Source organism: Panicum virgatum, chromosome 5K, assembly GCF_016808335.1.
Source record: "Panicum virgatum strain AP13 chromosome 5K, P.virgatum_v5, whole genome shotgun sequence".
NCBI classification, from domain to species: Eukaryota; Viridiplantae; Streptophyta; class Magnoliopsida; order Poales; family Poaceae; genus Panicum; species Panicum virgatum.
Genome location: NC_053140.1, coordinates 47,953,314 through 47,981,113, shown reverse-complemented (window position 1 = coordinate 47,981,113; position 27,800 = coordinate 47,953,314). Strand labels below are relative to the sequence as shown.

The following is a 27,800-nucleotide window of genomic DNA, read 5'->3' as shown; positions in this document are numbered from 1 at the left end:
CCTTGATGAACATTCCGGAACTAAAAGTTCTACAACACTTTTATGACAACATCTTAATGTTCCGGAACACTTTTTGAAATATTCTAGAACACTTTTCAAAAACATTCCAAAATATTTATAAAATGTTCTGGAAACTTTTGAGAACCGTCTTAACAATGTTCTAGAACACTATATAAATGTTCCATAACACTTGAAAATATACCAAAACACTTTTCAAATTCTCGAGAACACTTTTTTAAATTGTTCGTGGACACTTTTTTGAACTGTTCCAAAACACTTTTTAAAATGTTCCGGAACAATTTTGAAAAATGTCCCCGAACACTTATGAGATGTTCCCGGAAAACTTTTTGAAATGTTCCGTAACACTTTTGAAAATATTCCGAAACACTTCTGAAATGTTAGGGAACACTTTTTTAAGTTGTTCCTGAACACTTTTTTAAGTTGTTCCAGTACATTTTTGAAATGTTCCGGAACACTTTTTTGAATTGAAATGTTCCGGAACACTTTTTTGAATTGTTCTAGAACACTTTTGAAAATGTTCTGTAACACTTTTGAAAAATGTTCCATAACACTTTTGAGATGTTCCCGGAAAACTTTTGAAATGTTTCGGAACACTTTTGAAAATATTCTGAAACACTTTTGAAATGTTAGGGAACACTTTTTAAAATTGTTAATGAACACTTTTTGATTATTCCAGTACATTTTTGAAATGTTCCGGAACACTTTTTTGAATTGTTCCATAACACTTTTGAAAATGTTCCTGAACACTTTTAAAATGCTTCGGAATACTTTTTGGAAATGTTTCGGAATACTTTTGACATGTTCCAGAACACTTTTTGAATTTTCCAAAGCACTTTTGAAATGTTTCGAAACACTTTTTCGAATTGTTCCAGAACACTTTTGAAAATGTTTCGGACACTTTTGAAAAACGTTCCAGAACACTTTTGAGATGTTCCCGGAAAATTTTTGAAATGTTCCGAAACACTTTTGAAATGTTAGAGAACACTTTTTTAAATTGTTCCTGAACACTTTTTTTATTATTACAAAACACTTTTGAAATGTTCCGGAATACTATTTTGAATTGTTCTAGAACACTTTTGAAATGTTCGAGAACAATTTTTTTGAAATTGTCTCTGAACAAATGTTCCGGAACGAATTAACGTTTAGAAAATTAAATCCCATGAAACGAAAGTCTGGGAGAGAAGCGCATGAACGAAATGGAAAAAATGTTCCACAACAATTTTGAACAAGAATAAGTCAAAAGAAAAAAAATGAAACGTTCCAGCCCGTCGTTCCCTGAAATGTTTGCGCATAAGCTTAATGGGCCGGCCTCCGGTTCATTCGCTGAGCCGGCGCGCGCGCGTCGCGCCTGCGCCCGCCAGCCTGGCGCGCGGCAGGCTGCTTCTGCGATGGCTCATTTTCAAATTGCAGAACGCGACGCATAGACGCCCCCCCCGTTCTTCTGTCGCTTTCGGGAACCAATCGCTACGTTACGCTGACCTGTGGGCCTCGGTCCTGACAGGGTAATCAGTTGCAGCTGATTATTTTTAGCGCGTACTAGCTGGTAACTTTTACGGACACACCCCTGGCTGGAATCTCTCACTCGCCTCTCGTGCGCTCGACCGTTAACCTCTTCCGACTTTTGACACATAGAACCTCGGCAACAACTGTTTTCACGACCCGCACCATCCCTTAACCCGGGAAGGGGACCGCGACCGTCCGTTCGGGGACAACCGGATCGCGGCCGTTCACACACGAGGGTACGTCCGTAAATAACCCCGAGGGCGAGGGAGATTTATTCGCGGGGAAAACGCCCCACTCGTGGCTCTCGTCCCACTCCCTCGCTTCCGCAAGCGGAGAAAGAGAGAGAGAGAGAGCTGGAGGCAGACAAGTGAGGGAGGGAGGGGGCGAGAGAGGAGAGAGAAGCGGTGGGCTCTGCAGCGGCCTAGCTCGCGATCCGGACGCCGAGCTGTTCCGGCCTTGGGATCGGTCGCGCGGCTCTATCGGGGAGGCTTAGGGTTCGCCCGGCGCGCGGGGCGCGATGGCGAAGGGCGCGGTCGTCGGGACGGCGGTGGTGGTGTGCGCCGCGGCCGCCACCGCGGTTGGGGTGGCGGTGGTCGTGTCGCGGAGGCGGCGGCGCCGGCGGGAGGCGGAGGACGAGAGGAAGAGGAAGGCGGCGGCGGTGATCGAGGAGGTGGAGCAGGCGTTCTCCACGCCCACCGCGCTGCTGCGCGGCATCGCGGACGCCATGGTGGTGGAGATGGAGCGCTGCCTGCGAGCCGACCCGCACGCCCCGCTCAAGATGCTCATCAGCTACGTCGACAACCTCCCCACCGGGTAAGGGCTCCCCCCCCCCCCCCCCCGCATGGATGTGGCCAGAGAATTGCCTGTTCTCGATTCGTGTGCGCGTCTTGGGCGAATGAATTGGCTGGCAATTCGGGGGTCTTCCGTTGGGTTAGCCAGGTTTTGATTCGGTGGAAATGTGGGGTTGTTCCAGATTGGATACCGTGTTCTGACGTGGTTCCCAGGGGAATCAGGTAGGACGCTAGAGTGCGTTTGATCCTGTTACGGATTTTGTTGATTCCGGTAGGAGGACGAGACATTGTTTCTCATCTGTGGAGTTCTGTTCATGGGTACCTTGGCAGTTCTTGTTGTCTTGAACATCACACATCGTTGTTGGGATGATGGTGTGTGATTTTTATTTTCTTTCTGGTTTACTCCACTTTGCGTTTGTTCGGTCTTCAATTTTCGGTTGAATGTAAATTCCTTTTACATGTTGGGTTGACGAGGTAAACCGAGTCGGACAGAACATAGGCAATGAACGGTTCAGTTGTGATGTTTGTCGCAGCTTCACAGATCATTCCAAATTACAGTGTCTGCTTTTAATAAATGAAACTTTAGTGTACCTGGGATACCTACATGCTTGTATCGTCCTTTCTACGTCGTCATGGCTAATGTCCAAAGAAACATTTAATATTACCACACCTTTTCGGTACAGCCTCTCTCATCCAATGTTCGGCACTATTGAAAGATGTACATATAGTCCACCTTTGTAACCGTGGATCCATTGTATTTTTCTACATGGTATTTTTCTATTTAGTTCTTAAATCTTTTTTAAAAAAAACTGTAGTGTTGGATCTTTTGAAAAATATAATTAGTGATGATGATACATTTCTTTTAAGGGATATATATGTTGCTATAAACAATTGCAGTCAGTTAAATTTATAATTCGGTGTAAATCGTGTGTGTCGTCAAGTCTTCTTCACTGCCTTTATTATCTTGTTTAATGATGTATGTCATCCTTCAGGGATGAGCATGGACTGTTTTATGCACTGGATCTTGGCGGGACCAACTTTCGGGTCATTCGGGTTCAACTTGGAGGAAGGGAGAAGCGTGTCGTGAAGCAACAATACGAGGAGGTCTCCATTCCGCCTCATCTCATGGTTGGGACTTCCACGGTGAGTGCTTCCAGTGACTCTTTTCAAGTTTCCCGCATCAACACAAATTTGTTGCATGCTTTACTGATATTTCTCAAAATACGAGTACAGGAGCTGTTTGATTTCATTGCTGCTGAGTTGGAAAAATTTGTGGGGATTGAAGGAGAGGATTTCCACCTACCAGATGGAAGGCAGAGAGACCTCGGTTTCACCTTTTCTTTCCCAGTGCACCAAACATCAATATCATCCGGTACTCTAATTAAGTGGACCAAGGGCTTTTCCATCAATGGCACGGTAAAAGCAAGACCTTTGTTCATAGTTTGTTGACTATTTATTTATTCAACCAGTGCCTTGAGCCCTTGACCAGAATCTGAGTAGGATACCAAGATATAGATTTATCTCTAATTGCTGTGCGTTTTTTCTGACCATCAAATGTGGCAGTGTAGCTTGTCTATTTCATTTTCACAGAAAACAACTTATTAAATGGACAATGGAATCGCTTTCAGTTATTCAAGCTATTTTTTCTTTCACTTGTGGAAATTCCTGTCCAAATAACTGGCCACCTGCTGTTTTGCCCTGTTCTGAGCATGCTTAGAAACCCTATTCCTTAATTGATAAAAATGATCTGCATTTTCTCAAGATTCATGATGTTCAGGTCAACTGTGATGTATCCTACATTAAACACAGTATTGATTTTATTGATTCTGAGAAGGTTGGAGAAGATGTTGTGGGTGAATTGACTAGGGCCATGGAGAGGCAGGGTCTTGATATGAAAGTTACAGCCCTGGTAAGTAAATTAATTTGTAGATTATTTATCATCTCAAGTATCCACATGCCCTTTGTTTTATGCGTATACAATAGAATTTGCCATTTCTGTACACATTCTCTAATGCTGGGTTGGCTTTCTTGAGATGCTTTATATTTATGTCTAGCAAAGGTCACTTGGACACTTACAGGTAAATACAACGTCATGTAAAGTGATTGCTAACATTTTTGTACAGGTTAATGATACTGTAGGCACATTGGCTGGCGGGAGATATGTGGATAATGATGTTGTTGCTGCTGTAATATTGGGCACCGGCACAAATGCAGCTTATGTGGAACATGCAAATGTGATTCCTAAATGGAACGGGCGACTGCCTAGATCAGGGAATATGGTTAGTGTCCAACGCCCTCCTTGCAATTTTAATGGTAGTTAATGGAACTGAGCCCAGCTCAGTTGGTCAGAGGTGTGGTTGTACACACTCACCAGTCAGTTTCAATTCCTCTTGGACTTGAATTTGGGTCATTGGGTGCCTATTTCTTCTTCTTCTTTTAAAATGCCACCTAGTTCCTCCTATGCTGGTTGAGTTTTTATTTTAAATGGTCTTCTGGCGTTCTGTGTTTTATGATATTCAAACCAGTTAATGGCATAACATTTTTAAAAAAAATTAAAAACAAATAAACAATTAGCATAACATTTGGTTCTATTGGAATGCTACAGGTGATCAACATGGAATGGGGAAACTTCAGGTCAGATAAGCTTCCAAGATCGGAGTATGATAAAGCCTTGGACTTTGAAAGTTTGAACCCTGGCGAGCAGGTATGTGGACTTAATCTATGCGGCTGTTTATTAATACGTCAGATTTTTTCCTAACCATAAGTCACATGTTTTAAAACACTGGATCAACTCCAGTCAGATCCAATTGCCACAAAAGGTTAACTCATATTCAAGGGGGGAAAGGCGACTCATGAATGTGAGACCATTAATCTACTGTTCTGACTATTTGGGTGTTGAACTTGAACATAACTTTTGTACTCTTTTTCTCAGATATATGAAAAGATGATTTCTGGAATGTATCTTGGAGAAATTGTTCGGAGGATCCTGTTGAAACTGGCACATGACGCCTCTTTGTTTGGGGATGTTGTTCCACCAAAATTGGAACAATTATTTATACTGAGGTGCACTTTCTTGTTCCATGCACAACAGAGACACAAAAAAGATCCAAATCAACTTAGATAATGTTGCACACATATTTGCACAGTGTAAAGTCCAAATATTTTGATAGATTCTGGATATCCTTCGTCAGTTTTTACTATAAATTCTACTGTACATTTCATGCTCAAAATTAAAAACTGCACCCCCCAAAAGAGTTCTAGATCAGAAACTGAAGTGAAGTGGTAAGACTTTGGGCTTTGATATTGTTTGAACTTCTGATGAAAATCATAAATCTTTTCTCACTTTGTTTGAAACAATTATTTACAAGTGATATAATGAAGGCACCCATGTAAGGACATAGGTCTCCAACCTAGAATCTTATCAACAACTTTGCAAATCCACCTATTTGGGATGATGTTAGGATGATTAAACTGATTTGGTATTACTGAGCCTTGTAGCCCCAACCTGTAAAATTCTACACTGACCACTACCAGAGTAATGAAAAAATGAATCCGAATTCTCCTTCCAATGCCCATCTCCACCACTAAAATCGTACCCATAGGCTAATCTTTAGAAGAAACTGAAGAAGGGAAAATTTTGATTGTGTTTTTGTTTGTAATATCTAATTGTAGATAAGCTTATAGAAGATAGGGGAACCATGATTGCTAATCGTGTTGTAGGAGCACATTTTCCACGTTTTGGACTCTTAACCATATGTAGTAGGGTACTGCAAAGTTTATCCAAGAAACTTGTGAAGCAGAACTGTAATTCTTGTGTAGCAAATATAAGCTTTTCCCATTGAAAATTGTAATTGTGATATTGCAGAACACCGGATATGTCAGCCATGCATCATGACACCTCACATGATCTCAAACACCTGGGAGCTAAGCTGAAGGATATTCTGGGGGTATGATGGTGCACATGTTCAAAAAGTATATTGTTAGATATAGTCTTCAAGAACAATTGAGTCCTTATGTGTTATGCTTCTACTTATTTCAGGTTCCAGATACTTCCCTCGAAGCAAGATACATTACTCTTCATGTATGTGACCTTGTCGCGGAGAGGGGTGCACGCTTGGCTGCTGCTAAATGACTGGGCAAGATACATATGGCATTCTGAAGAAGCTGGGCAAGGACAAATTGCTAAATGACTTCAGCCAACAAAGGACTGTGGTTGCTATGGATGGTGGGTTATATGAGCATTACAAGAAGTTCAGTTCCTGCCTAGAAGCAACACTTTCAGATCTTCTCGGTGAGGAGGCTGCCTCATCGGTTGTTGTCAAGTTGGCCAACGACGGCTCAGGAATTGGCGCTGCGCTTCTTGCAGCCTCACACTCCCAGTATGCTGCATAGTCCTAGGAGCTCGGCTCCTAGTGTAACATTTTTGTTTTCCGCATTTTGCCCCTTCTGTCAAAGCTCCCCTCTGCGATTCGCATCTCTTTTTGCCTCTGCAGCGGGATATAGCTAGTATGTCGCCAATGAGTTTGCAGTATATCACTTCGAACAAGCATTAGCAACTGCAGGGAAGTGGAAGCGGACGTCTGAGTGAAGCGGTTCCTTTCCTGCAATTCTTTTTTCCCTACACCTTTAACTTTGTATTATGATGCGAGATATCGCAAACTGACTAGTGCTTATCTGTGTAATCTTGTATTTCAAAATAAAGAGGGGTATAAAATTATTCAATCGTACTCATTTTTGAATGAATGCGCAGAGGTCCTGCCTTTATTTCAGAAAGCTACAACAGTTTGTGCTTGTTCTTCTGTTTTATTTCTATACAACATGTGTGTGGTTTGTTAAGAATTTACAGTGTGAGACCCTAAAATGGTACCTGGTACTAGTAGAGTCATGGCGACAAGTTGTGAATTTTGGCATACTGTGCTAAAATGTACCCACGGAGCTCCTACTAATTTAGGCATCTTCAGACAACGCTGCCGAAATCACTCCTCTCTTCGATACCAATTCTTGTGCCGTTCGAGAGCTGTTTCCGGCGGCTGCCTCGCTGCGGCAGCAGCAGTGGAGCCTCTTCGTACTCCAGTCCACGCCCCGTTTTGCTCTTCTGGTGCGTCTGCTCGCTGCAGTTGAGCAAGATCTTCAGCACGTCCTTCATGGCTGGCCGCGACGACGGCAAGTCTCCGGTGCACAGCACGCCTAGCCTGAAGACCTCCTCGACCTCGTCAGAGTACCCTGAGTGCCTGATGCTCCTGTCCGTGGCATCGGGGATGCTCCCTCCCGATCGGTAGTGGTGCCGCGCCCACTCCGCCAGGCTGCCGTGCTCGCCGCCGTCGCCGGCCTCCTTGCCGGTGGTGAGCTCCAGGAGCACCACGCCGAAGCTGTAGACGTCTACCTTCTCGCTCACTTTCTTGGTGTAGGCACACTCTGCGAAGAAGCACGAATCCAGGAACACGGGAACATGAGACACTGCAGCGGCGACGACGGCTACTGTACAGAATCCGGCAACATGAACTCCCTCCATCCAAATAAAAAAATATATACTACCCTCGCTTCCCAAGAAGTCAAACAAATTCAAGTTTAACCAAATTTATAGAAAATAGTATTAATATTTAAAATAAAAAATAAGTATCATTAAATTAATCATATAATATATTTCCATGCTAAATGTATTTGAAGATATATATGTTAATAATAAATTTGATTAATTTTGAAATTATTTGACTTTTCGAGAGTTGCATTTTCTTTTTGGACCGAGGGAGTACGTGATCAACACCCACTGGAAACAGCAAGCAGAGATCCTTACCGGGAGCCATGCAGCCGAACGACCCGGCCACGGCGGACATCGTCTCGGGCGCCCCTGTCCGCGCCAGCATCCTGGCCAGGCCGAAGTCGGCGACCTTGGCCCGGAACTCCGAGTCCAGCAGGATGTTGCTCGACTTGACGTCGCGGTGGACGATGGGCGGCGAGCACTCGTGGTGCATGTAGCACAGCCCCTGCGCGGCGCCGACGGCCACCCTGAGCCTCGTCGCCCAGTCCAGCGCCGGGCGCCGGACCCTCGCCGTGAGGCGCCCGCCGAGGCCGTCGCCGCCGTGGAGCCACTCATCCAGGCTGCCGTTGTCCATGTAGTCGTAGACGAGGAGCCTCGCCTCGGCGCCGGAGAAGCAGCACAGCAGCCTGACGATGTTGTTGTGCCGGAGGCTGCCGAGGATGCTCGCCTCCGACTCGAACTCGCGTTCCAGCTCCTCGTCCAGCTCTCCGGAGACCCCTACGCGCTTCACGGCCACCGCACCCGCGCTGCCGTCGAGCCGGTTGGTGTAGGCGACGCGGTACACGAGGCCCGACCCGCCGCGGCCGATGAGGTTCTCATCCACCAGGCCCCGGAGTATGGACGCCGCACCGAAGCCGAGATCTTTGACGAAAGGCGTCATCTTCCCTTCGTCTTGCTCCGCGACGCGGCGCCGTTTCCTCAGCTCGCGGACGGCGAAGACGGAGGCGGCCGCGGCGAGGAGGAGGAAAGCGGATCCGGCAACGAGGAGGCCGGTTCGGAGATCATGCGAGACGCCTCCGGAGGCGCCGCCGTCTTGTGCCTCCCCGGCGCAGGAGCGCACGCCGGCGAGTCCCAGAGAGGCGGTGCAGAGGCCGGGGTTGTCGAGGAAGCTGCTGTCGTAGGCCGCGGTGGCGAGCCCGGCCGGGACCTGGCCGCCGAGCTGGTTGGACGACAGGTTGAGTGAGTTGAGCTTCAGCTTCACGAGCGCCGGCGGGATGGAACCGGAGAGCTTGTTCGACGAGAGGTCGAGGGCGTTGAGCACCGGCATGGCGCCCATTTCCGCCGGTATCGCCCCCGCGAGCTGGTTCCTGCTCATGTCCATCTGGGTGAGCTGCGTTAGCTTAGCAACGCTCGCTGGGATTCCGCCGGAGAGCTGGTTGCCGGACAGGTTCAGCCTCTGCAGCAGCGGCATGCCGTCGCCGAGACCCGCCGGTATCTCGCCGGAGAAACGGTTGTTCCCGGCGGTGAACACCTGGAGCGCGGCAGCCGTCGCCGGGATGCTGCCGAAGAACTGGTTGCTCTCAATGTTTAGTGTCGTAAGGTTGCTGTACATCGTGGCGGGGAGTCTTCCGGAGAGCCTGTTGTTCCGTAGCAGCACGATGCTGATCTGAGTCGCCGTCCACAGAGCCTGGGGCACCTCGCCGGAGAGCTGGTTGCTTTCCAGGTGCAGGCTGCGCAGGGTGGCGCAGTTGGCCAGGCCTTCCGGGATGGACCCGCTGAGACGGTTGCCCGTAGCAGTGAGCGTCCAGAACTGGCCTCCGGCGCATAGCCCTTCCGGGATCGTGCCGGTGAGCTCGTTGTCGTCAGCCTCGACGTAAACCAAGGCCGAGTGCTTCCCGAGTTCCGGCGGCAGCGCACCGGTGAACCTGTTGCCGTAGAGCCTCAATATTGACAGCGACGGCAACCGGCCGATGCTCGCCGGTATCTCGCCGGAGAAGTTGTTGCCGAAGAGGTACAAATACGTGAGGTTCTCCAGGTGCCCGAAGACTTCCGGGATGACTCCGGTAAGGTTGTTCTCCGACAAGTCGATCACTGTCAAGCCCATCGCGGCGAAGTCATCATCAACCACCAAGTCGCCGGTGAGGTTGTTCCTGAATGCTGTCAGTGCTTGCAATTTCTTCAGGTTCCAAACCCCCGGAGGTATGCTTCCGGTCAGCTTGTTGATGGACAGGTCCAGCATCTCCAACTCCGGCATGTCCACCACATACCTTGGAAAGTCGCCGACGAGGTTACACTTCGTTGCCCAGAGGCTGGTCAGGTTGGTCAGGTTCTTAAACGAGGCCGGCAGCTCGCCCGCGTCGAACCGGTTGTACGCCAACCACAGCGTCTGCAGCCTCGTCATCCTGCCGATCTCCGTTGGGATGACGCCGGCGAGTCTGTTGTTATTCAGCTTGAGATGCTGGAGATTCCCGAGGCCGGAGAGCGACGCCGGGATGGTGCCGTTGAATTCATTGCCGCTGAGGACCAGCGCCGTCAGGTTCGCCCCCAGCCGGAAGCCGATGTCCGCGGGGAGCTCGCCGCCGAGGTAGTTCTGGGACAGGTCGAGGTGCTGAAGGGCGGAGCAGCGGTAGAGCGCGGCCGGGAACGCGCCGGTGAGGCTGTTGTTGGAGACGTCGAGGTGCGTGAGCCCGGCGAGGCCGCCGACGGCGTCCGGGAAGGGCCCCGCGACGTTGGCGCTCGCGAGGGTGAGGCTCGCGACGCGCCCGGCCGCGTCGCACCCCACGTGCGGCCACGCGCAGTGGTGCGCGCCCGAGGACGAGGCGTCCCACTCCCACCCCGCGAGCACGGGCGGGTCGCCCCACGCGCGCTTGATCCGGAGCAGCAGCCGCGCCTCGTCCGCCGCAGGCTGGGCCTGCGCGGCCGCGCGGGGCGGGAGGCGGCGGCAGGGGAGCAGCGCGAGCAGGAGGAGGCCGAGGAGCGCGCGGCGGCGCGGCGCCTCCATGCCTCGCCCGGTTGGTCTTCGTGGCGAGGTGTTGGTTCTGAAGCAGGGGGTGCGATCTGCTCGGGTGATCAAATGAAATGGTCACGGAACGGGACTAGGCGACTAGCATGTTTATTTTTCTTTGTACGCTACACGACCGTGATTAGCACGAGCAGGCTTTCCATTTGCTGCGTGAGTTTGGGGTGGCCGGTTTGCATGCTGCGAAGCTTCCGAAGGCCAGGATTAGGGCGGGTTTTTTCGTTGGATTAGGCGGGATTCGGACGGGAGAGACCGACCTCAGGGTCTTGGCTTTACAGGTCTTGATGGTTGATGTTCAAACTGCGAGCAGCATTTACAGAGAGGTTATTTTCAACTGCAGGTTCTGTTCTTGACTGCACGAGCCTAACAACGAAATTCGGGGTCGGGTCTCACCGTCACTTTCCAAATCTCCCTTCTGAACGGTCACCGCCGGAGACTGAACGCATTGGAGAACAGTGATCCCGTCAAACACGGAGGCGACAAGCCGTGGTCAAATTGCAAGGTCTCCAGCATTAACGTTTGGACTCTATGTACCTTCCATATCATAATGTTTGTATCAACGAAGCTATAGTCATGTAAAGTACTTTTAAACACAACTCCAGTGATATTATTTTTATAAGATCAAGGTTTCATCGCATAAGATTAATTGTAGGTAAAAAAGATTTGAATGTTTGAATCTTGAAACACGTGCACATCTTATATTTCGGGATGGAGGAAAATAGTAGACATGCTAAACAAGATTAAAGTTAACTTGGATTACGTTACTTGCATAGTTGAACGCTCAAGCAAAAGTTTGGACTATGGATTCAACTATATATTTGAAGTTCCGAATTAGAATGGCATCACAACGAAATTTTGAGATTGGATATAGAAGTGTTTCGACTTTAGGTTTTGGAAATGTTGATGTTTCTTCAAACAATATGAGTTTTTTGAGAGAGAAACAAATTACAAAAATAGATGGCTATATGGAATTATGGATCAAGTGCATAAATGGACCCCGTCGGCCAGGTCGTGGCACCACTCCAACGTGGGCTGCGGGATTTAGCTAGTGTGGCGCCAATGACTTTAATATAGCACTTGGAACAAGCGTTAGGGACGGCGGGGAGATGGAAGCGGATGTCTGAATGAAGCCACACCTTTTACTTCCAGTTTCTTGTGTGGCCTAGCCAAGTTCGATTCAGCAGGTTTCAATCTCGACAAAGGGTGAAGTGCTCCCGTGCAAATACAGAGCTACTTCGTTGCTACACCAGTAGAAAATTATAGAGTTGTAGGTCTACAACAAATGAATTCACTCATACAGGATTTCCTTGCATTGTTAGCTCGGCTACATGCACACGGATAGTCATGCTGCAACGGTATGAACAATGATAAGAGTAAACTTCGACCAATCTGGGGCGGAAGCCAACTAGACCTCAAACAGATGGCATGCAGACAAACACAGTGAAATTCTACCTGATTGCAAGGAAAGCATTCACAGGACAGTAGAAATAAGCGTCGTACCGCAAATATCACCACTTAAAACACAGATACCAACTGTTTCATCTGTTCCATCAAGACGGATACCAAAATAGTCTTTGGCACGACACTACCATTTGACTAATCATGTTTGGAAACAGAAGCATATGACCACTAAACAAAATGAAATTCGAAAGTAGTTCCCATTACAGTAGACAGATGGACCATTAAACCAGCAGGGGGTATCAGTACCACAGAAGGCCAAAAAATTTAGAGCTTGTCCTCGAACTCAGAAAGCGGGGTCATCTGTTCCTTGAGACCCTTCCTCTTGCGGATGTCCAACACCAGCTGAGCAGCCTGGGAGCCAGCCTCCAAAGGATCAGAGCCCATCATGTCCCAGTGGTCAAACACACACTGAGGGAACGCCTGACCAGAGGTTGCGGCCCTCAGTTGGCTGGAGAACCCAAAGGACTCGATGACAGGGAGGTAAGCCTTGATGTTGTAGAGCGGGGTACCCGGCCTCTGCATCTCCTCAAACACGTGCCCTCTCTTCTGGTTCAGAACACCGTAGATACCACCAAGAGCATTCTCAGGAGCCTGGATCTCCACAAGGTACACTGGCTCCAGCAGCCTTGGCTTGGCAGTGAGCTGAGAAGCATAGATGACCCTCCTGGCAGTTGGAATGACCTGGCCACCACCCCTGTGAATGGCATCAGCATGAAGAACAACATCACAGACCTCAAAGCAAATGCCACGCATGTTCTCCTCAGCAAGTGCTCCCTCCTTTGAGGCCCACTGGAAACCAGCCACAACCGAATCCTTGATTTCATTGAGATACTGTACTCCCTTACACATATCGACGACCATGTTTGGGCCTGTGGTCTCAGGTCCAAAGCACCAAATCTTCTTGGCCAGATCCTTGTCCCACCCAAACTCCTCCGAGAGGATCTTGGAGCGCACCTTGGGATCATCACGTGGGCCAATGCGTCCCTCATCAATAGCCTCAGGAAGACCCTCTTCCAACGGCCGGGCTTCCATGTAAAGACGGTTGTGCTTGTTGGGAGACTTGCTCATGACTGTTCTGCAGGACTTCTCAAGAACAGTTTCACGGAAAGAGACAACAGGAGGGGAAACAATAATTTCAGCACCACCCATGAAGTCTTCCTGCAGATCCTTCAGGCAGATCTCAAGGTGAAGCTCACCAGCTCCAGCAATAATATGCTCACCAGATTCTTCCATGGTACAGAGGACCATAGGATCAGACTTGGCCAGACGTTTCAAACCTTCAACTAGCTTCGGTAGGTCAGAGGCAACCTTGCACTGAACAGCAACACGCACAACAGGAGACACTGAGAACTTCATTGCTCTGATTGGGCATGCATCGACTTCCTTCTCATTGGTGAGTGTGGCATTCTTCGTGATGAACTGATCCAGACCCACCATAGCAACGGTGTTACCACAGGGAACATCCTCAACAGACTCTTGTTTCTTTCCCATCCAGATAACAGTACGCTGGACACTCTTCACGTACAGATCCTTCTTCTGTCCAGGCACATAGTTGGGGCCCATGATCCGAACCTTCATACCGGTAGCAACCTTCCCGGAGAAGACACGACCGAAGGCAAAGAACCGCCCTTTGTCAGAAGCTGGAATCATCTTTGAAACATACAGCATGAGAGGACCCTCCGGATCACAGTTCCTGATGGCAGTAGCATAGATATCATCAAGGGGTCCCTCGTACAGGTTCTCCACACGATACTTCTGTGCCTTTGCTGGGGAAGGAAGGTGGAATATCATCATCTCAAGCAGTGCAGTACTAGCTGGCAGCCAGGTTTGCATAACACGCTTCATCAAAGCCTTGCCAACCAATTCCTTCTCATCAGCCTTCATGGTAACATTGAGCTTTTGAAGCATTGGCCACAACTTATCCTTCTGGTCGTTCATGCAGGTGTTGATGATCTGCTTGATGGGCTCATAGCAGAACTGAACAAATCCTCTCTTGCAGGTAGCTGAGCCTGTGTTCTTGGTGGTCCACTTCTTCGTGGCTGGGTCAAAGAAGTTCTCACCCCAGAGCCTCTCCATCATCTTAGTTTCATCAACTCCAAACTTAGATGCATACATCTTGGCAAAGTTGGTGAGGGTGAAGGCCCAGCCGTGCAGACCAGCAGAGAAAGCAACAGTTCCCTTCTCCGGGTAGACTTGGACATCACCAAGGAGCTTATCTTCATATGTTGCCATAATGACGTTGGCATTCTCAATCACACGGGAGAAAGTCTGGTAGGCTTCCTCACCCTCAACCTGAAGCTCAAGGAAGCACCTGTCCATCTTGTTCACAGTAAGGACTGGCCTAATCCTCTCACCAAGAGCCTGACGGAGCACAGTCTCAGTTTGCACGCAGACACCTTCAATACAGTCAACCACCACCAGAGCACCATCGGTGATACGAAGGGCAGCTGTCACTTCCGAAGAAAAATCGACGTGCCCAGGTGAGTCGATAAGGTTGATCAAATACTGGTTGCCATCTCTCTCACCCTTGTAATTCTTCAGTGACTCAGGAGTCATCTCATAGTAGAGAGAGATACCAGTGGATTTGATTGTAATACCACGCTCTGCTTCATCAGCGCGAGTATCAGTCATGCGGACATCACCAGCAACTTCCTGGGCAATAATCCCAGCAGCTGCCACAAGGGAGTCTGTAAGGGTAGACTTGCCTGCATCGAATTAATGACATGTAAGAACACTGTGGAACTTAACATCAAACTCGGCAGGCATCATAGAATAGTACAGCGTTAGGGACAGATTAACCTATCACAAGATAACAAACACAACAATACAATAACATAGAAAACACATCACTAACAGATATTGTATCGACCAAAATAATTACAAGAATCAGTATGCCTATCTCCTACATGGGATGACTATCTTAACACATAATATAACAAAGATGGTACAGTATAATATAAAACACATAGTTAACAGACATAGACCGCAACAATTAAAATAATCAATAAGCCTATTTCATACGTGGATGACTATCTTAACACATAAGGCCTGAAATAGATAATACAGCAGGAATAAAATAAACTGCAAATCCCGAAGCACAATACAGAGCATAAATATCGAAAACAAAACAAGTGCTAAAATCAAAAGGCCTGAAAATGCTAAACAACTCATAGGTACGGCATCTAATAAAACACAATTCTTAACATACCGTGGTCCACATGAGCAATAACAGACATATTACGGATGTTGTTCTTTTTGTCCATGATGGCACGGAGCTCTTCCGCTGTGAACTTCACCATCTTGACTTCTTTTGAAGATCACACTACTAATATATATGTTACTGCTGTTCAAAGGTGTAAGAAAATAGTAAGAATCTAACCAAATCATGAGCAAATAACTAAACCAGAATCTTTGAGAATAAAAGAATGACTAAAGTAATACGCACTGTAATTGTCAGGATAATAGGAGACGCAAAAAAAATCTGATATGTGATATGTGAAAAATAATTGAGATCCGATACAGAAAGTTATTAAAAATGGATAAACTATTCTAACATTTGCAACAACTAATGGTATTGGATGCACATAACAGTTATGAAAAAATAAACAGAAGATTATCTTAATTAAACACATAGGGTGCATCCTCATTAAACTAATATTTAATTGAGCACTGGGTGCATGCAGACAATGATCACATAGTAGGATTTTTTTTTGCATTGCCTCTGGCTCAACGAGATTACAAAGCATACTACACGTAATGGAAACTGCAGTGAGCAAACCTAATCCAACTTAATACAGAAGCACAACAAACAAGTAGATACAATATTAGACATGCACATCTCCAGGGTTGCCACCTCAAACAAAAAACTCTTATACAGAAAGATTATCAGGAGTGGATTACATGGAAGCGCCAGAAGATTAATTTACACAAACATTTAAAGTAGCTGAAGATTCTAACCTTCAGAAATCTAACAGGCCAAAAGGAATGCATAGCTTACAAAACAATTCAAGCACTGAAGTATGGAGAAGCACATCAATAGTGTTCGAATGTACGGAACATCACAAAAATGGACTAGAAATCAGCAATCGCACAGACAAAACGAAATCATATACATAACTACGCTGAACCTAAGAACTACCAGCAGACCACAAATCGTTGAATAAGATCATAGTGTGGCGGCCACAATTATTCATGTCGAAACAGCATATCTGAGTCAACAAATCAGTTCCACCAAAGGATCCCACCATATCCACTTCATAGACACTAACGTGAAAAAACTAACTAATCGACAGGATTGAAAGAAGAACCGAATAATTTAAAACGTTTTTAGTGAACCAGGATGGCACCGCATTTCTACAGATCGTAGAGATGAGTCACAGAGAGAACCTACAGGTAACCTCAACGAATTAACATAAAATACATCGAGATTACCCCGACAAAACATCAGATTCGATCAGAACACACCACTTCGAGGCCTACGATTCAATCCAATCAACACACGACACTGCTTAATGGAACCAAAACGACTCGAACTCTCCACTAGAAATACTAATCAGGTAGAAGCACGGCGCATGGATGAACTAGCTCGAGCAACCAGAGTGGGATGGAGCCGAAAAGGGGGTTGAGGTACCTTGGTTTCGCCTCCCGATCCGAGAGACGAGATGTGGAGGCGCCGCCGGGAGAGATGACTAAAAACCCTAGCCGCCGCCCAGTGAGGATATTTATAGCGGCGGAGTTGGCGCACTGGGCAAGAAATATCCCGCAGGCCAATACTCTGCGCCAAACCGGCGGCGCTGAGGTTGGCAGAGGGAAAAGCGGGGCCATTTCGGGGAATTCACGGCCGGTCCGTTGCGCTTGGCCGTCCGATCTCGCAGTTTCTTGGGGCAGTTCGGGCAGTGCCGCGCTTGTGCGGTCCGGCTTTGTGGCGATCCGGTTTAGTCGAGCCGTCTCCGCGGCGTGCTCGGCCGGTTTCCGGGCCGCTCGTCATCCGTGAGTTCAGGCGACTTTTTCTTTTTTATATTTAAAATAAAAATAAAAATATATGTCTGTTTTGAAAAATTTCGAAACTGACCCCCGGTCGCCCGGCCCAGGGGCGACAGGACCTCAATGTAATTTTTTTAAATTTGCAAAGAGGTCCCTGGCCGGGTGGGGCGCTGTCGCCCCCCACCCCGCGCACGGGCGACAGCCCCTCCCACTTCTTGTAGTTGTGACCAAATGCTCCACATTGGCTGCAATGCTTTTGTGCCTTTCTTACTTCGGACTCGTCCATACCATTCCGAATACGACGTGTCTGACGACGGCCTTTGCCTTTCTTAGTGGCTGGATCAGGAATAAACATCTTATCCTGAATGAAAGGTCTCACTATTCCAATCATATATACCTCATGTCCCCAGGTGGATACAGCTGCTTCCTTCCTGAAGTAAGGTGAAACAAATACTCTTAGCTGCAACCCAGACTCTGCACATGCCGCAATGAGATACGAGCATGGCAAATGCAATAACGTAGGCTTCATGCAGGAGCAGAAGGCTTTGCCATCTACTGTAATCAAACTCTCATGTACCACCCTATTTCTACGGATATCACGACCAGTTCTATCCTTGCATAGAACCTCAAATCTATGCTCCATTGTACCTGTCGATATGACGCGGTGCAGTTTGACCTTTTCAATCTTCTGTTGCATATATTGTGTCACTTTTGTGCAAAACTAAATTTGGGGGTTGCTGATGTTTATGCTTGCAGCCATGTAACGCTCTCTGAAATACTTCATGCACTCATACATGACGAACTCAACAATTCCCACAAGAGGAAAGGCACGACAAGAGCGCATAACCATATTGAAATACTATGCATGGTTCGTTGTCTGAATATCATACCGTTTTCCGTTGGTATCATAAAGGAATGACCATTTCTCCTTATGTGCACCTCGAATCCAGTGTGAAAATGGCTTCTCAATTGAATCCCTAGCCTCTGCAGCCTGACTCGTGCTAGTTCCTGATGCCCTTACCTTCAATAGCTCTGCAGTCAACTGATCAAGCATCTGTCATAATGCATTGAATTTTCTCTGTTGATTTTGGGTGCACAACCTTTTAAACATGTTCTTAAGATCCTTGTTCTTGAAGTGGTCATAGAAGTTTGCACCCATATGCCTAATGCACCACCTGTTTTGGTATTGATTGTAGCAGACCTGCATGCCTATCACTTATAAGTCACACATCTGGACGTGCAGCAACAACATGAACTTTCACTCGTTCAAGGAACCAATACCAACTGTCTAAGTTCTCATTCTCAACAAATGCAAATGCGAGCGGAACTATTTGGTTGTTGCAATCTACCCCTGTCGTGGTGCTGCAAACCACGGCCGGGTGGCGGAAGGCACCCGCCCTAGCCCAGAGGGTGTGTACTCAGGGGGTAGCTAGTCTTAGATCGATCTCACTCAAGAACACGAGGAACACAACAGGATTTAGAGTGGTTCGGGCCGCCGGAGTGTAATACCCTACGTCCACTGTGTGTTGTATTGCCTTCCCACGAGAGTGAGAAGGTGCGAGAGCTTGAGTCTGTCCGGATCTGTCTAGATCTGTGGGTGTGCTCTCCCTTTTATATGTTCAAGGGGAGCACGTACACTGAGCGGGGCCCCGACATGTGGACCCGGCGATGTATTATAAACTACACTTTGGCCTTCAATGCCTCAGATCCGGAGATCTTGTCGTCGGCTTCCGTGCGTAGCTTCTGACCAGGGATGGTCTTGAGCTGTCCTGTCAGAGTAGAGTCTAGCCTCTGCAGCCGCGCGTCGAGGTCATGATGAAGCGCCGAACTACTGACTCAGTCCACTGTAGCAGTGTGCACTATTGCTCCAGTCAGTAGCTGTTCATCATGACTCGCCGTGCGCATGCGCACGGCGCTGAGTCTTTAATGCTTGTCTTGGTAAATGACGAGCCGCGTCGGTAATTGGCGATCCATAGTGTGGACTGACAAAAGCTGCCCCGTGCCCAGAGGCAGCAGAGCCCACCTCAACCACTCGCACTTAATGCGGGTGGGTGAGGGAGCTTCCAGCGGAAGGCTTGCGGCCGCGCCCGCGTGACACGTGGTGGCTCCGGACCCCTCCCGAGCAGCTAGCTGAGCCGAGAGCTCACGGGGGTCCGGATAGGCACGTGAAGGTCCAGGACCCATCTACGGGAGTCCGGATGGCACGTGGAGGTCCCGGACCCACCTGCGGGGGTCCGGATGGCACGTGGAGGTCCCGGACCCACCTGCGGGGGTCCGGGTCCGCGGCCACAGGTACTGAGTATTTCCACCTCTAGGACACGTGGTGACACCGGACCCGTCCCCGAGCGGGAAGCGGGTCCGGGACCGTTGGTCCGGTGAGATGGAGTCGGACCCCAGGGGTCCGGCTGCTCAGCTCCTTAGGGCGTAGTTACGGATAACTACGCGAGTCTTGGCACAGTAGGAGTGGGTACCCCAGTTGCAGGGTACCGACAACCCCGATTGCGGTGAGTATCTGACATTTATACCTTACAGTCAGAAATGTGCCATCAATGCAAATCACCGGATGACAACACTGAAATGCCCTAACACAGGCACCTAGGCAAAAGAAGGCTCGTTGCAGAATGCTTTGCCCTTTAGTCACGGCTGGTACGAGGTATGTGTCATAAAAGCTTCCAGGATTTCTAGCAGCAACTTGGGATAACATACGAGGTAGGTTATCATATGATGCCTCGTATGTGCCGAACCGCATCTCGAACACCCTTTGTTTAGCCCGCCATGCATTCAAATAACTAATGGTGTACTGGTAAGTCTGTTCAATGTGTCGAACAATCATTTTTGGCTCATAATTTAGGTTGTCCATAATCAACCCATATATTTGCTTTGCAACAAAGTCGCATGATATATTGCGATGCGAGAGAAGAACTTCTGACAGCAAACAAGTGTGCTCTGTCATAATGGAACATTTCCAGTTCGACTCCCATTTTCCCTTGAATGCATGTACTCGCCATGGACATCCATCATTCACACACTTCACCTCATATTCTTTACTGCCAGACTTTACGACTCTAAATTCTCGTTTCAATGATATTGCCCATAGTCTCACAGCATCTTTTACGGCTTCAATGTTTGGATATGTTGCACCTTGCACTACCTCATTCCCTCTGTACTCTCACTCCTGATTTCGTACGTCTTCTGCGACATGATTGCGAAAACCATACTCCTTCCATTCTTTTGGCAATGAGTACTGCTCGTCGTCAGATGAGCCCTCATATTCTTCCATCTCCATTGCGGTTTGGTCTTCTGCCTCCATCTCGTCCACAATGCTATGTATCCTCTCTCTCCCTCATCAGCAAGGCCCTCTGGTCCGATGTTTTGGTTCTCTATCTCTTCTGACTCATCTTGCTCAATATAGTTGGTCTCTCTTCGAATACTCGGAGTTGCTTGATCTGCACCATGTTGGATTTCATTTTGTGTCTTCTCCCGGGTTTGAACAAGAATGGCCAGAGGCCACCCACGCTCTAGAGCTGGTTGCATGTACTTCTGTCAGTCATCAGTGCTGTGTATCATTATCAATTCTCATAAATCACTTTCTGCTTCCCAATTAACAAGAGACTGGACGGTCATCACATGTGTCTCCGGATCAACACGGAACCCACGCTGCAGCCACTTATATAGGGAACCAAAACTCCTCTCCAGAGGTTTATCTATGGCGCTAGATGTGCACTTAAAGACAGAAAGTTCTACTCCATTTGGCCCATACAAAACATTGTAGTCACAAAAAAAAATACTTGAAACTGCATCTTGCTCGACATATCTGTATATCACGGAATACTTATTGAGTTATACTCTTTACTTCACTACCTTATTGAATAATCCATAAAAACTAAGTATGGATTTCAACTACAACATATAAGTATTCATAACTACGTGATGACACTCAAATTCTATACTGCATATGCGAAATTCTATTCTAAATCGTAATTAATTTATAATGTCTCTAATAGTAGTGCAATTGTAATAATAAACGCGTAGTACTAATTTTCTAAACTAACTTACTATTACGTAACTAAAGTATCATTAAACTCCTACTTAAATGGTTCTACCATAGCACTAATTAAATTAAATTACTCTACAATATCAATGGAAAAATACATAAGTTAAATGTACTTACCTGCAGATCACAAGTGCGCAATCCGGCAGGGCTTCGCTGATTCCCTTCTCCTCACCCCTCTATTTTTTTCTAGATTTTTGGTGGAATTTTTGGGCTCAAATGAGGAGGGAATAAGATCAAGGGCTTATATAGAGGGGGGCACACCCGGTAGCCCGAGGGGGGGCGACAGGCCCCCCTGCGCGCCTGTGGGCGGGGCACCCCCAGCCGCCCGTGGGTGGGGCAACAGGCCCCCTGCACCCGCACGCCTCCGGCTAGGGACCTATTTGCAAATTGGAAGAAAAAAAATTACAAACAGGTCCGGTCGCCCCTTGGGTGGGCGACCGGGGTATATTTTCGAAATTTTTCGAAACGGACATATATTTTTGAAATTTTGATTTTTTTAAATATAAAAAAGAAAAAATCGCTGAGTTCAGTCTTGGGCTACCAGTCGGCCCACGGATAGAGCCCTCACTGTTTTGCCCGGACGGACCTGACCCGTTTCCAAGGGTGACGTCTTAAAACCGTCCTCAACCCATTCTCTGGCACCTCGTGACGCTACGTCCGTCAGAAAAATTTGGGAGGGAGGAAGCACGCAACAACGAGTTTACGCATTTTGCATTGACCTTAATCTGAGTGATGAGGGAGCTGGTCGCAAGGGGAGCGAGAGGAAGGGCGGGGGCGCCGGCCGTGATGCTGCGGGACGCGTTGCCATTTGCCCGAGACCCACACGCGGTGTGCTTGTGTAGGGAAGATCTCGCGCATGTACCGGCTCGCACAGGCCACATCGCGTCCATCACGGTACGGTGGTACCACCACTGGCGCGCCCGAGTAGTTTGTTGGGGGTGCGACAACATTACTTCGACCTCTCGCGAGTCGCGCACTCGTCAACAGCGCCCCCGGCAGCGCGTCCGGTACGGCGCCGCTCGGGAACACACGCGAGAGTAGAGACAGAGAGCCACAACATTTATCTCAAGCGGACACCGCCCCCGGCAGCGCGTCCGGTACGGCGGCGCTGTGAGCGAACACGCTGAAGCGTCTCCTCACAAGAGAGGAGACTTAAAATAATACAATATTAGTCCCAAGTGACTAATAATATTTTTATTATATCAGATGGTACATCACCGTACAACTCTACACAGAAGTGGGCAGTGAAGCGCTACTATCGCGAGGATAACAACTAACACCCACACAACGATATTAACTACAAAGAGGGGGTCATCAGAGTCTTGCGCCATACGGAACTTCCTGCGGGTGACCCTATCCAACAGGCAAGGTTGGGTGCAGGACGGAACCTCTACTCAACGTCTTCGGGAACGAAGTCTGGATCTTCCTCTGTAAAAATTAAGAATGTGGTGAGTACAAACGTACTCAGCAAATCCAACCACACCCACGGGAGGAGTATAAACAGAATATAATGCACAGGATAATTCAAGGATAAGGCTAGATTTAATTTGCGGAAAGCAAATTTTTATGCAGGGGTTCATTTGAAAGAAAAGATTTTCAAAGCAAGTTTTACTTGTACCGGGTAACACATAGTGTTGACCCACACAGGATCCAATTTTTAAGCTGCTACTGGACTCCTCATCCACCATAGCACACGGCACAACTGCCGAATATTTTTCCAAAACAACTCACGCCAACCCATCCAATCCCAGAAGAAACAATAGTTATGTGACCACACCGTAACTCGCCCAGTACCGTGGGCACGGCTATTCGAATAGACTATTAATTCTGCAGAGGTGTGCAACTTTACCCACAAGCGGGGTACCACAACTCGATCACCTTAGTGTCGGTGCAGATCCCAACAAAGCCATTACCCACCTTAGCTAGACCTGACTAGCCATCACGGGATCCACCAAGGGGTCATTGACCTATCACAGAGGTTTTAACCGGGGCATAAGTCACATAGAGCTAATCTCTTCTCCTTGATCACCCGTTGCTCTCAACTCTCCTGATGGTTATCAGACTACCTAGTGGGGTTTATGCTAAGCCGTTGCCCATTCAACGGTCGAGTGGTTTGCACGATAGTGGAGTTAGGTGAGATGACACACCAACTCGGTCCTTAATTGTGACAAGATGGATATCTCCATTCCTTGCTCAACCACACAGGCACGAGCACACCATTTGGCAAATCACACAAAAGTCCCATCCATCCTGTCTAAACTTATCTTTCGAAAATTTCCCATTTTTCCCTTCCCACACTGTCGGTACCCTGCAACAGGGATACCCACTCTTACTGCAGCAAAGCAGGACCCGCGTAGTTATCCGTAGCTGCGCGGGAGAGACGGAGTAGCCAGGCCCCACAGGCCAGGCTTTTCCCTCACCAGGCCAACGGCCCCGGACCGTTCCCCGCCTGAGGATGGGTCCGGTGGCGCCACGTGTCTCCATGGAAGGGAAGCTCCAAGCTGACCGCCGAAGCCTCGGACCCCCAGAGGGGTCCGGGACCTCCTACGCCCGTCCGGACTCCCCTCACCGTGTAGGGGTCCGAAGCCGCCACGTGTCCCGGAGGCGTGGGATCGTGCGCGAGCCTTCCGGAGGAAGACTCGCCCACCTACCGCATTTAATGCGATAGACAAGGCGTGCTCTGCCGCCGTGGTACACAAGACAGCCTTTTGTCAGGCCCCGCTGCGCGCCGCGTATTACCAAGGAGCACAGTGCAGCCGCCTGAGCCGCGCCCGCGCAGAGCCCGCCTGTAGCATTAAACGGATACGACAGCACGGCACTTTTTCATCATGCCGCCTACGCCGCAAGCTACACCGCCCGCTTAAGCAATGTGACGGGCGGTGTCACTAGCTGCGACCGGCCCGACCTGACAAGACGACGCTAGGACATGATGGACGAAGGGCTCCGGGAGCAGGCGAGGGAATCCAAGAGAAAGATCTCCTTTGCCTGCGACGCCATAATGCATGAACAGTGCGTTAGGTTATACTACATCGTTGGACCCACCTGTCGGGGATCCAACGACTGTGTACGCGCCCCCTTGAGATATAAAAGGGAGGCGCTCGCTGTGCACAGGACATCCATACAGACTCAAGCTCTCGCACCTCCTCACGCTTGTGGGAAGGCAATACAACACACAGTGGATGTAGGGTATTACGCTCCGGCGGCCCGAACCACTCTAAATCCTGCTGTGTTTCTTGTGTTCTGAAGGGAGATCGATCTAAGACTAGCTACCCCCTGAGTACACACCCTCTGGGCTAGGGCGGGTGCCTTCCGCCACCCGGCCGTGGTTTGCAGCACCACGACATTTGGCGCGCCAGGTAGGGGAGCTAGCTCGTCGCATTTTCATCATCCGCTTTGTCCCCATGGTTCGTGTGGACGACGTGGAGATGACGGAGGGGGTGGCGTCCTCCACGCCACACGCCCCTCGCGTTACTGCTCCAGGGGCAACCGTGCCTGTGGAGCAGCCACCGTTGACGGCGGCGCGAGCCGCCCGCCGGCAAGAGTCAGGGCGCCCATCAAGGGCCCCCTCACAGACTGCGAGCGGCGGAGCTCTAGCCGCGGCTAGGGAGTTGCTTCGCAACCCTCCGGCTGAGGCAGCCTCGCCAGACGCCCTGAGGCAGTGGCGAGACGACGTCGACCGTCTCCTCCACCTGGCTCAGGCCTCCCCCAGTTCTGCAAAGACTGGGCAACGACCTCCGCCTGGCAACGCGGTGGTACCTTACCACCAGCGTCAGGGCGGTGCGTCGGCATCTGTGCGCTCCCCCACCGTGAGGGGTGCACGAACAGAAGACTTGCGGGCGGAGCTCAACCGCCGGCGCGCGGGGGAGGATGCCCGCATCGCTGTCGAGAGGGCGCGAGAGCGCCGTCTCAACATTGAGGGACGCAACCTCAATGTCGATCTGGACGCGGCGGCACCCAGGCCTCCGGTGAACGCCCGGATTCAGCCAGGGGCACCGGTGGCCGGGGTGGGCTGTGCTGCGCTTGCGGAGCACCTCCGCGCCGTGGCGTGGCCACCCAAGTTCCGCCCCCACTTGCCGGAAAAGTACGACGGTACTACTAACCCGTCGGAATTCCTGCAGGTGTACGTTACTGCCATCACAGCAGCTGGTGGCAACGGCGCCGTCATGGCAAGCTACTTTCATGTAGCCTTGTCCGGGCCAGCCCGGACCTGGCTCATGAACCTCACACCTGGGACGATCCAGTCCTGGGAAGAGCTCTGTGCAAGGTTCACAGCGAACTTCGCCAGCGCCTACCAGCAGCATGGTGTGGAGGCACACCTTCACGCCGTGAGGCAAAAACCCGGGGAAACGCTTCGGGCTTTCATCTCGCGCTTCACTAAGGTACGGGGTACCATTCCTCGTATCTCAGATGCATCTATTATTACTGCTTTCCGTCAGGGGGTGCGTGATGAGAAGATGCTCGAGAAGCTGGCGACGCACGAGGTGGAAAGCGTCACTACGCTTTTCTCCCTGGCAGACAAGTGTGCCAGGGCCGCCGAGGGCCGTGCATGGCACTCAGCCCCCCAAGACGGAGACACCAAGGCTGGTGGCTCCAGCGCTACCGCTCAGGGCGGTGGCAAGAAGAAGAAGAAGAACCGGGGTCGTGGGGAGCCGCATTCTGGCGGACCAGTCGTTGCAGCAGCAGCGCCACCAGCGGCGCCGGCTGCGGCGGCAGCGGCAGGGGGCCAGAATACACACGGCAAACGCCCTCGCCCGCAAGGTGGGAGCGGAGGTTCATGCCCAGTGCATCCCACCGCTCGCCACAGCGCTGCTGACTGCCGCGAGATCCAAAAGCTCGCGAAACGGGTCAGTGGGCGGCGGGAGCAGTCCTCTAAGGATGACTCACCCCCTCCTCGCCAGCGGGCCGGCAAGGAGAAGGCCTCTGACAGCAGGGCCGCAGCCGGGGAGAAGGAGCTGGGGTACCAATCCCCCGCTCGAGAGCTGAAGGGCGTCTATCACAACGACGACTCCGATTCCGACAACGGCGACCGCCGCAAGAAGCTGTACGTGATGTATGGCGGGAGCTGGGAGCTTGTCTCCCGGCGGGACGTGAAGACCCTTCGCCGGGAGGTCCTTTCGGCGAAGCCGGGGGTCCCGAGGGCGGCGCCGCACCAGAGGTGGATGAACACCACCATCTCTTTCGGGCCATCCGACTGCCCGGAGAATATGGCTGGAGCTGGTGTGCTACCTTTAGTCACGGCTCCTGTCATATCCAACGTGAGGCTCTACCACGTGCTGATTGACGGTGGGGCTGGCCTCAACGTCATCAGTTATGCAGCATTTAAGCAGCTGCAGATCCCAGAGTCCAAGCTGACTCCCTCTCGCCCATTCTCCGGGGTGGGCCCACATCCGGTGTTCCCCCTGGGGAGCATCACATTGCCGGTCACGTTCGGGACCGAGGAGAACTTCCGCACAGAAAGCGTCATGTTCGATGTTGCGGAGGTGAACCTCCCGTTCAACGCTATCATTGGCCGACCGGCACTCTACCGCTTCATGGCCATTGCCCACTATGGGTATTTGGTCTTGAAGATGCCTTCCCCTGCCGGAGTCCTCACCGTGCAGGGCGACCGCACCGCTGCCGTTGCTGCAGTTGAGAGACTGCACACTCTGGCGGCAGAGGCTGCACGCTCCGAGGAGGATCCGTCCACCTCGCAACCCAGGGCGCCTGCAAAGGCTCCCAAGGTCCAACCATCTGATCCGGACCAAGTTCCCGTGAAGTCGGTACAGATTGGGGCAGACACCACCAGGACCACCCGCATCGCGGGGAACCTGGAGGAGAAATAGGAAGACGCGCTCATCGCTTTCCTCCGGGCAAATGTCGACGTGTTCGCCTGGGAACCGTCGCAGATGCCCGGGATCCCCAGGGAAGTGATCGAGCACAATCTGAGGATCTACCCCGACGCCACGCCGGTGCGCCAAAAACCTCGGAAGCAGTCTGTGGAGCGGCAGAACTTCATCCGCGAAGAAGTCCACAAGCTCCTACACGCTGGCTTCATCGAGGAGGTCCACCATCCCGAGTGGTTGGCCAATCCGGTCGTCGTCCCAAAAGCCAACGGGAAGCTCCGGATGTGCATCGACTACACCAGCCTCAACAAGGCATGTCCAAGAGACCCCTACCCTCTTCCGCGTATCGATCAGATCGTGGACTCCACCTCCGGGTGTGATCTTTTGTCTTTCCTAGATGCATACTCTGGTTTCCACCAGATTCAGATGTCTAGAGAGGATAGGAAGCATACTGCCTTTGTAACAGTAGATGGGCTTTATTGCTACATTGTCATGCCGTATGGTCTAAGGAATGCCTTACCCACGTTTGTGCGAGCTATGAACAAAACCTTCTGTAATCTAATTAGAGATATTGTTGAGGTTTATGTCGATGACGTTGTGGTCAAGACTAAGGTAGGATCAACACTAGTGGAGGACCTGTCCCTCGTCTTCGACCGTCTTCGCGCCA

The 27,800-nt window shown here is 49.9% G+C and overlaps 3 protein-coding genes across 7 annotated transcripts; 1 reads left to right on the top strand and 2 right to left on the bottom strand.

The window, feature by feature from the left end:
- Window positions 1–1,823: 1,823 nt before the first annotated feature.
- LOC120708000 (hexokinase-6-like) lies at window positions 1,824–7,046 on the top strand. Of its 4 annotated transcripts, none has more exons than XR_005689213.1 (9): window positions 1,824–2,337; window positions 3,308–3,458; window positions 3,549–3,731; window positions 4,093–4,224; window positions 4,439–4,594; window positions 4,921–5,173; window positions 5,248–5,378; window positions 6,181–6,262; window positions 6,355–6,468. XR_005689213.1 is itself a non-coding variant. In XM_039993070.1 (9 exons), the coding sequence occupies exons 1-9, from the start codon at window positions 2,042–2,044 to the stop codon at window positions 6,445–6,447; spliced, it is 1,323 nt and encodes a 440-aa protein (XP_039849004.1). In that variant the 5' UTR covers window positions 1,828–2,041; the 3' UTR covers window positions 6,448–7,046. The 4 variants fall into 4 exon arrangements, 3 of the variants coding, with proteins under 3 accessions (XP_039849006.1, XP_039849004.1, XP_039849005.1); XM_039993070.1 differs by having other exon boundaries at window positions 1,828–2,337; window positions 4,921–5,019; window positions 6,355–7,046; XM_039993071.1 differs by having other exon boundaries at window positions 1,830–2,337; window positions 4,150–4,224; window positions 4,921–5,019; window positions 6,355–7,046.
- On the bottom strand, window positions 6,923–10,963 carry LOC120707999 (receptor-like protein kinase HSL1). The gene is made up of 2 exons (XM_039993069.1): window positions 8,110–10,963; window positions 6,923–7,730 (listed from the first exon to the last, which is right to left on the bottom strand). Exons 1-2 carry the CDS (start codon window positions 10,793–10,795, stop codon window positions 7,273–7,275), a joined length of 3,144 nt encoding a protein of 1,047 aa, XP_039849003.1. The 5' UTR covers window positions 10,796–10,963; the 3' UTR covers window positions 6,923–7,272.
- Window positions 10,964–12,295: 1,332 nt separating this feature from the next.
- Window positions 12,296–17,056, bottom strand: LOC120707998 (elongation factor 2-like). 2 transcript variants are annotated; one of them, XM_039993068.1, is made up of 3 exons: window positions 16,905–17,056; window positions 15,483–15,614; window positions 12,296–14,979 (listed from the first exon to the last, which is right to left on the bottom strand). In XM_039993068.1, exons 2-3 carry the CDS (start codon window positions 15,571–15,573, stop codon window positions 12,539–12,541), a joined length of 2,532 nt encoding a protein of 843 aa, XP_039849002.1. In that variant the 5' UTR covers window positions 15,574–15,614; window positions 16,905–17,056; the 3' UTR covers window positions 12,296–12,538. The 2 variants fall into 2 exon arrangements, with proteins under 2 accessions (XP_039849002.1, XP_039849000.1); XM_039993066.1 differs by having other exon boundaries at window positions 15,483–15,617; window positions 16,905–17,053.
- Between the last annotated feature and the right edge of the window lie 10,744 nt (window positions 17,057–27,800).